The sequence below is a fragment of the Dermacentor variabilis genome, chromosome 6, assembly GCF_050947875.1.
Source record: "Dermacentor variabilis isolate Ectoservices chromosome 6, ASM5094787v1, whole genome shotgun sequence".
NCBI lineage: Eukaryota > Metazoa > Arthropoda > Arachnida > Ixodida > Ixodidae > Dermacentor > Dermacentor variabilis.
In genome coordinates, this window is record NC_134573.1 from 113,186,114 (window position 1) to 113,203,946 (window position 17,833).

Sequence of the window (17,833 nt, forward strand, 5' to 3'; positions counted from 1 at the left end):
AGCACTCAGAAACCAGAAATATGCCGCTTTTGTTTGTTAATATTTACACATTTTTAGGGCCACTTGAAAAGCACAGCGGTGGGTTCCTCGAGGAAATAGCCAAGTAGGCCCGTCACTTTTGGTACGGAAGCGAACAATATGGGGACGCCTTAATGTCAGTAGCTGTGTTTCGGAGGGCCGCAGTGAACATAAAGCCCACATAGTGCTGCCATATACACAAGTGCGCATACTGATGCAAATGACGCATTAAAAATGTGCACTGGTAAAAATACAAATGAAAGGGTTGAAAAAGGCAATGTGAAGCCCGCTTTGGAGCAGCAACCAGATAAATCGCGCAGCTTCAAAGCGCGAAATGTGGTTATAATACTGGCCCGCCCATAGAATTTTAAGATACAACTTATCTTTAATGTTGACACGTAATATCATGCGATATTTATTTTATTAGAGAAGGCGCCGGAACAGTTGTGACATTAATTTTCATAGCACGGCTTATGAAAGAGGAAAGCTCGTGAAGGCGCATCGTAACTCCGGGAGTTATGGTTTAAATGTGGTGTAGTTAGCGCTAAACAGAGTTACAGCTTGGCGATGCAAGACTATTGGAATGTCTAACAGATCAACTTTTTTGGCAGTTGATTACGGGTTGTCACTTTTAGAGAGAGTTCAGGTTATCCACAGGAGCAACTTAGTTTTCATATTTTACACTCTTACTTATTCTTGCTCACGTCCGTAAGTCAACACGAAGCACAATATCACGCTCCAGCATTAGACTCACTAAGGGAACCTTGACCTTCAAGGGCACCTGCGTCTCACTGGAAACGCTAAACTTGAACCTTCTAATAAGCTTAGACAAGGCGACTTTAAGCTCGAGCAGCGCCAGACGCTTGCCGATACACTCTCGCGGCCCGATACCAAAGGAGAGCGCCGATGCGAAGACAGCTCCAGAATCTGGCCTCTCAATGAAGCGGTCCGGATCAAACTTGTACGGGTCGACCCACAGATTCGAGTCATGGAGCACATTCCATGTCGGCAGGATGACGTGTGAGCCACGCGGTATCACGTGGCCCGTCGCCACACGAGTGTCCACTTGACACACACGGGCCGTGGTCAACGCGAGAGGGGGGTATAACCGCAGGCACTCGCTGATGACCGCATCGAAGCGCTTCAGCGTTTGTAGTTCGTCATACGCGAGTCTGTCATGGTCAGGAAACGCGGCCACTAGGTCGTCGTAGAGTCGCCGCTGTTCATCTGGGTGTCTCGCCAATTCGTAAAGAAGAAACGCCAGCGTACTCGCCGTGGTGTCGAATCCAGCCCCTAGGAAGACGAAGCAGTTCGACACAACGTGCCTGTCTGTGATGAAATCGGGCTTTAGCCTGACGTTGCACGGTGTCCTTGAACATGCCTCATTGTCTTCTTTGTCAACAGCCGAGTTGTTTCTCTGGACTTCCAGCATGAGCTGAACGATGTCAGACGCGGTGGCTGTTGTCCTCTTGCGCGACTGAAGCAGTCGCTGAAGGTCTTTCTCGATGCGAGCAAACAGCTTTCCGTAGCTGAGCAGAGGAAAAATATACGACACGATGGCTCCAAGAATAGGAGCCACTATGCACAAGTCGTTGATCCAGTTTCCAGAGTCAGTGAGGATCTTCGCAAGTGTCTTGATGACAGGATCGTCTTTGTTCCGCTGGCAATCTGACTGTTGGCAGAGAAATACGAAAGAAAGTAGTTTTTTTTTCTGACAGAACTATGGACTGTCAGAAATGCATACTTTGCGAAGGCCTACACATACAAAGTCTGTTTCGAAATGTAAGATTCTCCATAGTTTAGCACTCCCTAAATTTGTGACATTCAAGACGCCGCCGACACACAATACACCTATCATAAGCTTAATTGAGGGGTACACAAGGTGCAGACATGCTTTCTTTTTCTATGGATGGTGAAACCTAGAAATTTCTATTTTCACTATTTATAGAGTGGGCTCTCAAAAGTGAACACAACCCTGATACCTTCTACAAGCCTTGCGGAGGCGGTGTTCGACACCGTGTTTTTCATTCAACAAGAAAAATCGGCATCAGAGCTGTTGTATGTGAGGCCGTACGTTGGGATCAAGCAGTTCCGCGGTGGTGGACGCTGGCTTTGGCATTCTCAAATACAGGGTTATCAAAATTAACCTTTATGGTTTCCATAAAATTAGGCACTGGGAGGCACGCGAAGAGCACTTGGGCAAATATGTGGCCAGGGAGACACAAAGTGAGATGATAATTATCGCTGTCAGCAGCCCAATTAGCGAAAATTGAATAATTCCCTTTTTGTTAACTGCAGTAGGTGGGTATGTTTGTATTGAAAAGTTGGAGGCAGTCGTGTTTTCACACAGTATCAGTTCGAAGAATTCTTCAAGCATGTCTGTGCTCCGAGATATCCGACTCCAAATTTTAATTGTCGTTCGCATGGTTCGCATGAATACGCATGCAAGATAGTTGAGATCGGGGCAAAGCTCCTCCCTGATGTGACGCGCCTGTTGCGTGCGGCGTTTAGTCTGACAACGGGGTGGAGGTATTGGCAAAGATGATAACTGTCCCCCTTCCCCTCTCGGCTGGCGAAATTTAAAAAAAAAATCGAAGAACCCGGAACCGCTGTCGTAACACGCGACCGCGCAGCCTATAACGATGGCGGCAGCTGCCATGCCCAAGATAATGATGCGAACGGAGAAGCCGGAGGGCAGTGCGCGTGCGTAATGGTGACTAGACGAGCGGGCATGGTCCTTACCTGGGCTACGCAAATAAAGTGACTGTTGATTTCCAACTAATTTTAATTTTTATAGAAATCAAGAGACAACTGCCCGGCCCAGCGCGCTGTCATATCCAGATTTCGCCAGCAGAGAGGGGAAGAGGAACAGTTATCATCTTTGCCAATACCTCCGCCCCGTCGCCAGGCTAAACGCCGTACGCAACAGCCGCGTTTCATCACGGAGGAGCTTTGCGCCGATCCTGACTGTCATGCGTAATCATGTGAACGACAACTAAAATTTGGCTTTTGTAAAAGTCCTATTCACATATTAGTGGTATATTTGAGAACATTCTGTAATAAAACAAATTTATCCACTTTAAGTGTAGTAACAAATTCAATTTACAGAACTGCGATATCCTTTTGCATTCGGGAAGTAGAGAATTCTAAACTTGCTAGTTTCTTTTCCTGAAACTTTGAAAGTTACAGCAATTTTTATAAAGAGATTGACGGCCTAAATAAAACGTTAGCTACCAACAGTCACTAGATTTTACCTTTTTCGTTTACATGCAATAAAGCTCATGAAATATGGTGCAGTGCTTTCGACAAAAACTATTTCTCCTTTCCCATCAATTTAGGTGGGAACCCTGGAGCTAAAGCTTTCTCTTAAGTGGGCCTTAGCAGACACTGTAGAATCCGTCACTTTACGTTGAGCTGGTGCGGGAACTTCAAGACGATGTCGCCACCCGTCTTTCCGTCTCAAGCTTTTTCGAGCTTGTCAAGGGTCTTCTTGCCGTAATAGTGGTGTTTTTGGTATTGTGGAAGAGTAACTTACTGTACAGAAGAAATCGCTTTTCTCTTTAGTATCCCTAGCTGTTGAACTAGTCTGCAAGCGTTTAAGTCACGCCTGAACTGCCAATTGAAACAGGATTACTATAAACATAAATCAGGGGTTGAATTCCCACAAGTTTTCTTTCGTAAGCGCTGTTCGCCTGTAGTTTGCTCTTAGCAATATTTCTAGCATACAAGCTTTTTGTGTATACGGGCCCTCATGTCTGAGCAGTGTTCACAGGCGCAAGAAAAGTAAACTCATACAGCCCGGGATCATAATCGACTCTATATATATAGTATACTCAGGCTATAAGTACACGGCGACGTTTGCCGTATGAAATCAGCACAGTACTTAAGCGGCGAGTGCGAAGAAAAACGGCGCCTCGGCAGGCACGGGAACTGCAACATTTCCACACAGCGTCCGCCCGGGCAAGTGGTTGTGATAGCAGTAAGATTCTTATCACAACTTAAAGAGCAGATTTTCACGAAATATAAAAAAAATTATACAAGGTGTCGGCAAGAAAAATAAAACATTGTCGGAAAGCACCGACACCTTGCTGCGAACCGTTTTAGCGCGTCGAATTTTGATGATGCATGCGTCGAGAATCGATTTTTTTTCAACGCTTATCACGAATATACAAGGAAGAAAGCGTAAAGATAAACGCTTGGCGTGTGCTTCAATACAATCGCTAGATTAGGCCGTTCTCAATATTCTGTTCACGTAGCTTACCGGTTTTCCTTTTCTTTTTTTCAGGTAATATTAAAGATAACAGAACACATTAAACAAAAGAGAGAGAGAGGTGGTGTCTTCGCTCTCTCTCACGTTTACTCTTGTTTCATTTTCTTACCAGTAAGATATTCTCGCAGCATTTCCTTATTAACCTATACAAACGCCACTCGTTCAGATACATGCATACTCTGAAAAGGCGTTTTAGGCTGCTTCTCGAACAAACGTCTCGTGTGTTGCGCAACATCCGACGCGCGGGTGTAACGCTGGATGCATGCCTTGTGCAATCGTTAGCATAGTTGTGCTGTTCTCGCCTCAGCTATAGCTCGCTGCCCAACTGGCCCAAGAAGTGCACGGACAATTCTTCGGGCTCGCCAGGGGGGTCGAAGAAAAAGAATTATAGTAGTCTCTTTAGGTGCCGCGCGTCAAAAGCGCTCCCATGGCAGCTTCGCCATGCATGACCCTGTTGTTTCTTCGGTGTACCATTCGTCGCAGTAACGATTTAAGTGCGCAAGCATCATCTTCGGGAGAAGATGCTCAAGGAATAAGGAGCAACGTTATGGCCATGAGACACCATGGCCGTACCTGCCAGCCGAGGGCACACTTGGTGATGATGTCCAAAGAAAGGCCCTGGGAGATCGTCGTAATATTCACGGTGGCGTGTCCATCAGTCGACAGGAATTCACGTAGGATGTCTGTGGTGGTGTCAGAACACTGGTGAATGGTGTCGAGCATGCGTTTTATCTTGGCAGACGTGAAACTTGGGTTCAGCATGCCGCGGAGGCCTTTCCATTCATCTCCTGCGAGCACGAGAGCGCCACAAATCACATTTTCGTAGACTGAAGACTGAAGCTTCGATATCGCGAAGCTAATAACTTGCATGTTGGGCAGAAACAGTGTGGTTGGGGTTGAGGAGGACATGCAGATGATAAGCCTACATAGTTGGAATACAGCAAAAGGCGTACGTTGTGCTCCTTTGTGCTGTGCTGTTTGTGTACTCTTGCAACCTTTTTTCTTCGCTACATTTTACGCGATTCATGCAATTACTTTGTTAGTGTTTGTAATGACTGTGCTTTGTGGTTTCGCAACGCTCTCTCTCTCTTTTTTTGGGGGGGATATTGGGATTTGGGATTTTGGGATAGGCGATCATTTCTGTGGCCACACTTCCCATGTTTCGCAGCTAATCAAGAAGAATATACTGAAACACGAAATGTGCTTCGACTACGTAAAGATACATCATTCATTATTGTTTATTGATTCAATAATGTTAAGAGATAGGCAAATAGATTATCGAAACAATTTCACCAAGCCCAGGAAACATAAATAGAGTGGTTACGAAGTCGGTACTCATTGATACAGCACATTTTCACAGCATACCGGCCAAAGCTGACACAAAAGGGCTCTCAGGGTGCTCTATCTCAAAGCTGCCGCTGATTCACTGCTCTGCGTGCTGTTTCATCGCTTTTGTACCTTCGTTTTCATTACCCAACTTTGCAAGCAATTAAAGCTTTCATCCAGCTCTCACGTTTCACTTGTACCGGTATCACCTCCTTGCGTTCAACTTGCCAATCACCTATGACCGCCGTTTTGACAACGCACGCACATACCGTCAGCATTGCACAATATCAGTCCTCACATTGAAGCAAGAATCCAACGACGAAAGAGAAACAGTCGTGTTCATCAACTGTGTGCATCGATATCTTGTCGGTTTAGATGAACAGCACTAATGCCACAGCTCCGTCTTTTTTTTTTTTTTTGGTGCACATCCGACGCGTTTTCTTGGGGTTCCAAAATAAATAAAAGAGTAGGGCGCATCATCACATTGCATTTAATTCAGCCGAAAGCGTTCCCTGACAAGTATTGTTCCCATTATGGGATGCTTTTATTTTTACACCTCAAATGCCAGTGCGAAAAGCCATTTTTGAACCCTTTAGGTAAACATTTTTGCTGTGTACCACTGACTTCACAACCTCAGTCAAATCCGGCGCAAACGTTGAAAGAAATGATCCAGGAAAAACAATATGCAGAAATAAAAAAAAAACGATACGTTGAACATTAACTCCTGGTAGTTTCATGTTCGGCATGCATGCTTCCATACTTCTGTTGTCTCAAGGTTCGTGCCGAACAGACACGCCTCTAAATGTGGCCGTCCACACAATTACTTGTCAAATAAAGCCGTCATGTAAAAGCGCCGCTAGGGATCTTAAGCAGTTTAACGTTATTGGGTTTCTTGATTGAAGTGAAGTACTAAGAATACGCAACTATCGTATCCTAGTAATTGCTATTTATTTTCATCAAATCTTATAGAGAATAGAAAATGATAAATTGAAAGAAAAAGAAAAACAGTGAAATGCAGACGTGCAGAGCACTCACTGATAAAGGTGCCCGAACTGGTTTGGTATCAGCACATGTCTGTGTTGTCTATATCCGCGGAACTTAACATAAATATGTGCTTCGAAATAATTGCCAATTGACAATTTGGTTACAGCGCAATTCAGTGGAGAACCCGCTGCAATATATATATATATATATATATATATATATATATATATATATATATATATATATATATATATATATATATATATATAGAATGTCAGCGTTTTATATTAGTATTTGCTAAAACGTCTGAAGTGCTCCAGATTCTTACCACATGGTGCATGGTGGGTGCGGATCAAGGTGCCTTCCCACTCCCCAGCCACCATGCTTGGGGATCGTGATTGCCGTTTGCCAAGCCCGCGGCCTCCAGGAACCGCCACCCCAGTGACAACATCGCAAACACGGCAAGCGCGCCGCAGCTATTTTCTCCCGCAAACCGAGCTTCCCCTGGATATCTTCTTTTTCGTATTTGCCCACGCGTCGTACGCATGTGAGAAGTCGTGAAAGAATTCTGGGGACGTTTGCTTCACGAAATCTGCTTTTCCCTAAGGTACTACAGTACCACGGAAGAGGACACGCTTTGCTCGGATTGTCCCTAGTCGAACCGCAATGCACCACAGCGCATAAATACTCTGATATAGGCCTGCTATCCGCCTTTCTTGCCTGTATTGTTTATAGACCATTGTTTAGTAGCTTGTTCATGGGGTCTCCGAAAGTTTCGTAAGTGTTCTCCATACCGGAAATTGTGGAAACACAATGAGAAATGTTCAAAGATAGAGTGAGAAATGAATTTAATGTGAGCTGTCTCAAAGAAGAAGCAAATGCTGAAAAAGATCAGCTTTATGGTCTAATTCACAAGCTGCACGCCTTCGGAAGGCAGGAGCCCGGGTTGTATAGTGACGGGATAAAGGCAGTTCACGCTCAAATATAGAAATATGAGACGGAAGTATTCAGAAGAGCAGTGGTGGGCGTTCAAGCACAAATCGTTTCAAATGGGAGGAGCCCACAACAATGGCTCTCCGTGACAAAAAGCGGTACGGCTTTCCAAGCAAATAGTACAAATTGTATCAGGTGGTTCCCTAGACACAGGAACATCACAAATAAGAACCGCATTTGAAGACCATTATAAAAAATCTTTTCACAGCGGCTAGTCTTCGTAATAGTTACGAAGAAAAAAGCTGATCAATTTAATTTTATTCTATAATTTAAGTAACCAATCTTCCAATCCCCTCTTACATCTCTCTTCTGGGGACATGCTTACTTTTCCCCTGCTCTCGCTGAACCCAAGGGCTTCAAGGAGGCCAGTGGTGCCTAATCGACCGCTAGACAGATGTCTTCACATTCTAATAAAACATGCTCCAACGTTTCCCTAGCTTTAACGCAGCAAGCACATACTTCTTCCTTCTGATATCTCGCTTTAGAGGTGCATGTTCTAAGGCATCCTGATCTCGCTCCGAAAAGCAATGAGCTTCCCTTTGATTTATCATCGATTGGCTCTTTCCTCATTTCGTTTTTCCTCTTACGTAGTTACTCATGGCACGTTTCTTTTCCATGGTCGCCACCCAAGAGATTATTTCAGCCTCTCTGAGTTCCCGCTTTGCGTTAGTTGTCGCTGTGTAGCCCGCCCTAGAGGCCGCATACTTGCTTGTGAGCTTCCTAGTTCTTCCCCTCCACTGTGAATCAATGTTTTTCCTTTACATATACATCAACACTCTCCGAGCCCATTTACTTTCCTCCATATTCGTCGTTCTTCATAATCAATCGTTCTTCATAAGCAATTTTACTGCGAGCTTCCCTCACTTCAAAACTAGTCCAGCCCATATCACCCTGCACAGCTTCATTTGTAATCTTCCCGTGAGCGCCCAATGCGAAGCGACCCACTGACCTTTGTTTCCCGTCGAGTCCTGATTGTAACCCTTATTTAAAGCAAACAGCCGAATTTCGAAAAATAAGTCCTGGAATCATTACACCTTTCCACATACCTCGAGGACCTCGTACCTATGGCATCCCCACAGCGCTCTGTGCATCATTATGGCAGAATTTCTCTTCCCCTTTACTGTTGTTGTTTTTCTCTGCGTTTCCATGTATATATTGCCTTCGTCTATCCATATACCATGGAATTTATATTCTCTTACCCGAGGTATTTCCTGGCCCTGTATCTCCAGTGTCTGTTCACTGTTTTCATTGAATATCATGACACCTGATTTTCTAACACAATATTTCATACCTAAATCATTGCCTTCCTGTCCACAGATATAAGCAAGGCGTTGCAAATCACTTTACTTGTTAGCTAGCAACACAATGTCGTCCCCATAAAGTAAGCCTGGAAGCTACTGATCTACTATTGTAAACGCCTGTTTGCATGAGAGATTAAACCTGATATTACTTCCTTCTAGCACGCTCTCAATCCCCACCATGCATGTACATCATAAACTGCAGTGGGGATAAGGACACCCCTGCATCATCATCATCATCATCATCATCATCATCAGCCTGGTTACGCCCACTGCAGGGCAAAGGCCTCTCCCATACTTCAACAACCCCGGTCATTTACTAATTGGGGCCATGTCGTCCCTGCAAACTTCTTAATCTCATCCGCCCACCTAACTTTCTGCCGCCTCCTGCTACGCTTCCCTTCCCTTGGGATCCAGTCCGTAACCCTTAATGACCATCGGTTATCTTCCCTCCTCGTCACATGTCCTGCCCATGCCCCCCCCCCCCCCATTTCTTTTTCTTGATTTCAACTAAGATGTCATTAACTCGGGTTTGTTCCCTCACCCAATCTGCTCTTTTCTTATCCCTTAACGTTACACCCATCATTCTTCTTTCCACAGCTCGTTGCGTCGTCCTGAATTTAAGTAGAACCCTTTTCGTAAGCCTCCAGGTTTCTTCCCCGTAGGTGAGTACTGGTAAGACACAGCTATTATAAACTTCTCTTGAGGGATAATGGCAACCTGCTGTTCATGATCTGTGAATACCTGCCAAACACACCCCAGCCCATTCTTATTCTGATTATTTCAGCCTCATGATCCGGATCCGCGGTCACTACCTGTCATAAGTAGATGTATTCCCTTACCACTTCCAGTGCCTCGCTGCGTATTCTAAATTGCTGTTCTCTTCCGAGACTGTTAAACATTAGTTTTCTGCAGATAAATTTCTAGACCCACTCTTCTGCGTTGCCTCTCCAGGTCAGTGAGCATGCATTGCAGTTGGTCCTTTGAGTTACTAAGCAAGGCAATATCATCAGCGAATCGCAAGTTACTATGGTATTCTCCATTAACTTTTATCCCCAATTCTTCCCAATCCAGGTCTCTGAATACCTCCTGTACGCGCTGTGAATAGCCTTGGAGAGATCGTATCTCCCTGCCTGACGCCTTTCTTTATTGGGATTTTGTTGCTTTCTTTATGGAGGACTACGGTGGCTGTGGCGCCGCTATAGATATCTTTCAGTATTTTTACATACGGCTCGTCTACACCCTGATTCCGTAATGCCTTCATGACTGCTGAGGTTTCGACATAATCAAATGGTTTCTCGTAATCAATGAAAACTATATATAAGGGTTGGTTATATTCCGCAAATTTCTCTATCACCTAATTGATAGTGTGAATATGGTCTATTGTTGAGTAGCCTTTACGGAATCCTGCCTGGTCATTTGGTTGACGGAAGTCTAACGTGTTCCTGATTCTATTTGTAATTACCTTAGTAAATATTTTGTCGGCAACGGACAGTAAGCTGATCGGTCTATAATTTTGCAAGTCTTTGGCGTCCCCTTTCTCATTTATTAGGAGTATGTTAGCGTTCTTCCAAGATTCCGGTACGCTCGAGGTCGTGAGGCATTGCGTATATAGGGTGGCCAGTTTCTCTAGAACAATCTGCCCACCATCCTTCAACAAATTTGCTGGTACCTGATCCTCCCCAGGTGCCTTCCCCCTTTGCATAGCCTCCCTGCCTGCCTCAGGCCCTTGTTTATATCCACTTTCTCCTCTCTTCACACCCCTTCCCATTCAACACAAACTGTATTTTCTACGTAAATCTCTCTCGAAAGCTGTAGACAATCTTTGCCTAAGCCTTCCCCTTCCAGAATATCCCACAAGATGTTGCTGTATATGTTGTCATAGGCTCTTACAGTGTCTGAAAAGGCCACATATACCGGTCAGCTTTAACCTCTTGGTATTTGAATACACTGAGTAAGAACGAATAAATTATCATCCAGACGCCTACCTATTCTAAAGCCATTCTGAAGTTCTCCCAAAATGCCAAATGCCATACTTCTCTGCCCATGCTTGCAGCTTTAATTTGATTGCATGCATTGTTAACCTAAATATTACCGATGTAATGGTCAATGAGGGAATTCTATATTTCTCACCCTTACCTTTATAAATTAAATTCATTCTACTTTGTAGCCAAATGTCTGGCATATTCGTCTATCTTTTAAAGCTTTTTCCACTGCTTTCACCAGAGCTCCCTTACTTTTTGTCATAGTTCATTATTCAGCCTAACGGGGATCTCGTATAGGCCTGTGGCTTTGCGCTTACAAATATTTCCTTCGGCTTTCTTCCAGTTGAAATTTGTCAGCACCAGCTCCTTTTCCATCTGGTACGCTTTTATGCTGTTCTTTTTCTTCAAAAACAACCTCGTCATTGCGTTGGAAAGATTCGGCTGTTATATTTCCGATTAATGCCGCTTCCCCTTCCAGTTTGTTTCCATCTTCGTATAGGATATGTTGTACTGTTGTTATTTGTTTGCGTTCAATGGGAAGCCATGAGGAGCGACGAGAAAGTTCATGACAACAAGGGACTGAGGCAGGGGTGCCCTTTATCCCCGCTGCTTATGATACATGGTGAGGATGTAGGGGGCGCTAGAAGGAAGTAATATCGGGTTTAATCTCTCATACAAGTAGGCGGGTACGGCAGTAGAGTAACAGCTTCCAGGTTTGTTTTACGAGGACGACATTGGGTTGCTAGCTAACAAGCAAAGTGATTTGCAACGTCTGGCTAATATCTGTGGACAGGAAGGCAACAATTTAGGTTTGAAATTTAGTGTTAGAAAATCAGGTGTTATGGTATTCAATGAAAACAGTGAGCAGACACTGGAGATACAGGGCCAGGAAATATCTCGGGTAAGAGAATATAAATACCTGGGTATATGTATAAACGAAGGCAATAGATATATGGAAACACAGGAAAAAACACTAACAGTAACAGGGAAGAGAAATTCAGCCATAATGAAGCACAGTGCGCTATGGGGATACAATAGTTACGTGGTCCTCCGGGGTATGTGGAAAGGTGTAATGGTTCCAGGCCTTACTTTTGGAAATGCGGTTGTTTGCTTTAAATTCGGGGTACAATCAGGACTCGACGGCAAACAAAGGTCAGTGGGTCGCCTCGCGTTGGGCGCTCACGGGAAGACTACAAATGAAGCTGTGCAGGGTGATATGGGCTGGACTTGTTTTGAAGTGAGGGAAGCTCGCAGTACAATTGAGTATGAAGAATGGCTGAGGAATATGGAAGAAAGTAAATGAGCTGGGAGAGTGTTCAGCTGTCTGTACAGGAAAAACATTGATTCACAGCGGAGGGTAAGAACTAGAAAGCTTACCACCAAGTATGCGGCCTGTAGGATGGACAGCACAGCAACAAAGGTCAAGTGGAAAGTCAGAGAGGCGGCAATAATCTCATGGGTGGCCGCAATGGAAAAGAAACCTGCCATGAGTAACTAATTAAGGGGGAAAAAACAGAATCAGGATAAAACCATTTATGATAACTCAAAGGGAATCTCATTACTTTTCGAAGCGAGATCGGCATGCCTTAGAACACGCACCTATAAAGCGAGATATAAGAAGGAAGAAGAAGCATGTGCTTGCTGCGGTAAAGCTAGGAAAACTATGGAGCATGTTTTATTAGATTGTGAAGACGTCTACCCAGCGGTCGATTTAGGCACCACTGGCCTCCTTCAAGCCCTTGGTTTCAGCGGGAGCAGTGGTAAAGCAAACATGCCCGCAATAGGCATTAGTAAGAGGCGATTGGAGGATTGGTGGAAGAAAAGCAGAGAAACGACAAAAGACGGAGACGTACAAAAGCACAGTTCGCAATAGGGGCTCAGAAAATTTGGTTGTGGTAGTTCATAGTGTTTTTTTATTGTTTAAAATAGGTAGGACATTAGGCAGTATAATAGCAAAAACTTGGTGGCGCAACCCACCGCCCCGTTCCACAGGGGACGCTCATAACATCCATCCATCCATCCATCCATCCAGCGAACTGAAGAAATGGAAGGCATGCGCTCTTAAATAAAGTTACAAATGACCCGCGTTGTTTGAAGTCTCTCGTCACCCGACATACTGTGCCGAGCGTTCGAAGAGCACGCTGCCTCGTCTGTTGAGCGTGGGGCGGGAAACTCAGAGAGATATCGAAGTACACTCCAAGGTCCTTCGTTCCCGGAGTTCTTGGCAGGAGAACATCTTAAACGCTATAGGGAAATAAAGTCATGTTAATCTTCCGCGGGAAGCTTACAACTTTCGTCTTTCGTTTTTGATGCATTTAGGACCAGCTTGTTTTCAGCGCATCATGACGCAAAATTTGCAATGTCCAATCATTAACATTTTTTACCGCTTCTCAAAGTTTCGTGTCATCAGCATGTAACAAAATTGAAGAGTTTTGAATGAGTGCCGAAACAACGTCGTTAATTAACAGCGAGAAAAGGGCCCAGGACAGACCCTTGAGGAACTCCACTTGTAACCGCATAAAGTTCTGTCAACTGACCATTTACGCTAACGAAGCAGTACCGGTGGCGCAGGTAGCTTTTTATCGGCACTGTGACCGAGTGGTGCAGATCAAGTTGGTGTCAACTTTTGAATGAGTATATTGGGGCGTACGATATCAAACGCCTTACTTAGGTCAAAATAAATGACATCCAGCTGTCCTTTCTTATACACAGCTTGAGGGGAATGCACCATGACGCTAACGAGGTTGGTAGTTGTGGAGCGTCCCGATATGAATCCATGCTGCTCAGGAATGATGGATGGATGGATGGATGGATGGATGCAAAACTTTAATATGCTCAGGAAAGATAGCATTTTCAATAGGGGATGAAACTACTGAGTGCAGAGTTGACTCAAATAATCTAGACACTGTGCATAGGAAAGAAATAGGCCTGTAATTACTCGCAGCAGTTTTTACCCCTACATAAAGACGGGAACAAGCAGCGCAGTTTTCCAAGCCTTTGACGTGTGTTCGTCTTGAACTAATAATAATAATAATAATAATAATAATAATAATAATAATAATAATAATAATAATAATAATAATAATAATAATAATAATAATAATAATAATAATAATAATAATAATAATAATAATAATAATAATAATAATAATAACAATAATGTAAAGTAGTAGCATATACTTAGCAGGCAGCCTTAGATTGTCAAAAAAAGCAATAAGTACAACATTGCCCAGTTTTACCAAAGCGACGCACTTTCTAGCGATGATACCTTACATAACAGAAACGTCTCTACATATAAAAAATGCAAATGACCTTATTTACAATTTTCAGACGTCGTCAGAACAAAAAAAAGTAAAAAGAAAATTGGGTAGGCTTCTTGTGGATGTTGCAGACGGTGTATGGGTATTACAGGGTACAGAAATGACGTAATCAAATGCACAAGTGGGTTTGCACAACATTAGTTTGCAGGAACAATCTCGGAAATGAATGCCCAAGTGACCCGAGATTACCCTAGGGACATTATATTGATGCTCTTTTATTCACTCATTGATGCATCTGCCTGTTTGACCAACATACGTTCTGCCGCACGAAAGTGGAATGGCTTAGACAACGTAATGAGGGCAGGTTTCAAGTTGTTCGCGATGTTAAGTAGAACATACCTGCCTTTTGTTATTCTCTCAAGTAACCTGTTTGCATGGCTTCTGTAGACGCTCAGCGGCAGAGAAAATCACGTCCACCCCCGTCTTTGCCGCTATTCTTCTGAGATTAGGTGAAATGCGATGAATGTGGGGTACCACAGAAACTTTCTTTGCTCTAGCAGTGACACTGATTCCCTTCCATGAAGTTTTTACCCTTCCTGCTTAAGCCCTCCACGGCAGAGATGAGTATACGCATCGGGTGACCAGAATCTCCAGGCGCTTGGCCTGATCTCTGAAACTGGCTTCCACTTTGTGGTCGCATGACTTCATCAGACAATAATTGAAACACGATGTTACTACTGCGCGTTTTACGAGTTTTGAAAGATCGGAATGAAATAGTAGGACTGGCTTATTGCCTCTCGGCTGATAACTTCAGCAGGCCTTTTGTGGCGAAAAGTACAATCCCAAGTCTAGAAACCTTATTAAATTGCCTATGGGGACTTCATGTGTCAACGACAAAGGGGACAGCACTTCAGTGAACGAAGTTTCGTTTTTTGAAACCAGTGAGTCAAAATTGCCTGATTCGTTATTCAATATGATTAAAAGATTGCCGACAGATCTGAACACTTTCATGACTAGGGTTATTTTTCAGGCGTTCATCAAGAACCTGGTCACGGTTAGGTAGATATAAGTCACTTAAGCAGGGCGCAATACATTACGCAATGCATATGCCATCTTTTTGTTTGACAACATTGCCCTTCCAAGTCGCGTAAGTCGAGTTAACATAAGAACGAAGAAGTTCTAAAAATATGTCGCAAGTCAAACCAGAAGCGTTTTGAAATCGAACTGTTCCAAACTTGTCAATGCAGTCGGTTACACATTTCATCACGTCATTCTGAGGGAGAGAATAGTAAAGCTCCTTTAAGTCAATAGAAAAAGCGGAAAGGTTCCTGTCTTTCCAGTCTTTAAAGAATTCCGCCACTTGTTCAGACTTAGTTAACAAAAATGGGCCGTCGATTGGCAAGAGCTTTAAGTACTTTTGTAAAAAACGTCGCTACATGTTTCTGGCAGCTTGCATTCTCTGACACTATCACTCGGAGAGGACATTCCGGTTTGTGCGTTTTTGCTGAGAAAAACAAATCCAGGTCTCCATTTGTGCTTTTTTCAATAGACGGGGATAAGCCATCTATTTTGAAGCTTTTGCATAGCTTCTTTGCTTCATTTTGTACTTTCTTAAGTGTTATATCTTTGTGGACCCACAAAGTGGACGCAATGGCTTCACGAGCCTTCGAATTGTATATAGCCCTGTTCATCACCACGAAACCACCCTCCTTATCCGCAGGGATGAGTGTAAGCGCATTGTCTTTCATGAACTTAACAGTCTTATTCAAGGAGAACCTTTCGCGAAGGGGACGGGACTGCGTTAGCACATCCACTACCTCTGAGACACACCTTTCCGACTCGGCTTCAGGTACTCGCTTTGATGCTTGTATCATTGCGAACAGATCGGGAGCAGACTTCTTTGGCTGAGTCGCGAACTGCGGCCCACATTTTAGTACTTGCTGTACCTTGTCCGGCAGCGCCACGTCATCGACGATGCGGCGTCACACCATCGCTTGTGGCCAAGGCGCATTCCTTTGTTTCCGTATTTTCCAACTAAGAATAATTTTTGTTTGCGACGCAAAGACTTGTAACTTGGTCAAATTTTGATATTGTTATTCTTTCTTCTTTTGTCCTCCCTCCTTCAACAGACCCCCCGAACAAAATTTATGGCTATGCCACTCACTGGAATGACCAAACGTTGTCAACTGTCAGAGCACAACTGCGATCCTGGTCAAGAAATTACTGTTACTTTGAGCAACGTTTTATGTGTCATCTGCCTGCATATGTCACCTAAGCGAGTCACTGAAGTGATGTGAGGTCCATGCATACGTGACGAACGTAACGTCATACCTTTGAGGCCGATGAGGCTACTCCGTATGGGCTCAATATCGACAACCAGTGGCGGCCGGTCAGTGAACAGGCTAGCTTTCTTGACAAAGCATTCTTTGATGACGTCCATGTCGCTAATGACCACCTTGGGAGTTTCGCCTTCGTAAAATCCGTAGACCTTGCCATAGAGGCCTTCCCACTCCTCCATGACCTGCGTCAACAGAATAGATGCAGCTGCCTTGAATTTTATTTCAGAATTTTTTATCAGCGCTATCACGGTGAAGTAATGAAGAATTTAGGTGATGTGCAGATTGAGTGCCAACAATGTTGTTTTACCACTGCCATCTGTTTATCACCAATGTATGTGGTGCCTGTATTGTTTTGTTGCTGAAGTCCCGTGCAGGCAACCAAGCTCCGATTTTACAGCGAGGCTGCATATCGTTTTAGTTCCATGTGTGTTTCATGTTTGTGCGTCAAGAATACGAAGGTCAGAGTGGGCCGATACCGGAGATTAGGAAATACCGGGGTGATTCGCGGCGGAGGTGAAACAACATTCAAGCACTCCGTCAATAATAATAATAATAATAATAATAATAATAATAATAATAATAATAATAATAATAATAATAATAATAATAATAATAATAATAATAATAATAATAATAATAATAATAATAATAATAATAATAATAAATCAGATAAATCAATCAAGATGCATTGTTTTAGGTCGATGGGTACATTGAAATTGTTTGTGAACAGCATCTGAACTCATGAGCACGAGGCGTTGCCACATTCGCAAAGGACAATAGACAGTTATAGCTCAGTGAGCTAGCGGGCCAGCGCAGACGCCAGTGGTGCATGCGCGGTGCAACATGCGCAGTGGCGTCTACGCTGGCCCACTCGCCCGCTGGATCGCTGAGCTATAACTCCATAATCTGTATGAATCTGTATGTACAACGATACACCCTTGACTCGCAAGAGGAGACGATGCCACCGACTGGCGAAAAATGTCTGTGCCGCACAAACGAAAGACGGAATTGTGATATCCACAGTGTATATATCTCCAGGCACACCAAAGTGGGACATGGAGAAGTTCATGACCACGCACTTGGCAAGGGTTAACCGTGATGACACTGCCCTTGTGATCATAGTTGTAGGCTTCAATGCGGACATTTCTAAACCCAACAAGAAATGGCTCACTCAGCCTGTGCTAGAAGAGTTTGATTTGAAGTGGCGCACCATTCCAGGTTACTCAACTACCCAACAACGGTGGTGTATAGATTTAACTTTGGCAAAGAATCTGTCTAAGGTTGTAACCGACCCAATCAGTGTATATCACGGTAATCATAAAGCTATCGACTGTTCCATTACCAAATGATGAAAATGAAT

General features: G+C 43.8%; 1 protein-coding gene across 1 annotated transcript; it reads right to left on the reverse strand.

The window, feature by feature from the left end:
- Positions 1 to 16,638, reverse strand: LOC142585056 (cytochrome P450 3A21-like). The gene is made up of 3 exons (XM_075695513.1): positions 16,466 to 16,638; positions 4,862 to 5,076; positions 1 to 1,690 (listed from the first exon to the last, which is right to left on the reverse strand). The coding sequence occupies exons 1-3, from the start codon at positions 16,572 to 16,574 to the stop codon at positions 719 to 721; spliced, it is 1,296 nt and encodes a 431-aa protein (XP_075551628.1). The 5' UTR covers positions 16,575 to 16,638; the 3' UTR covers positions 1 to 718.
- Positions 16,639 to 17,833: the final 1,195 nt, after the last annotated feature.

Excerpts from the sequence above, each read along its gene's own strand:
- LOC142585056 (XM_075695513.1), bottom strand. The coding sequence starts at position 16,574 with ATGGACGTCATCAAAGAATGCTTTGTCAAGAAAGCTAGCCTGTTCACT. Across the intron at positions 5,077-16,465 it reads TAGCCTCATCGGCCTCAAAG|GAGATGAATGGAAAGGCCTC; the intron begins GTATGACGTTAC and ends TCGTGCTCGCAG. Across the intron at positions 1,691-4,861 it reads AGTGTGCCCTCGGCTGGCAG|TCAGATTGCCAGCGGAACAA; the intron begins GTACGGCCATGG and ends CTCTGCCAACAG.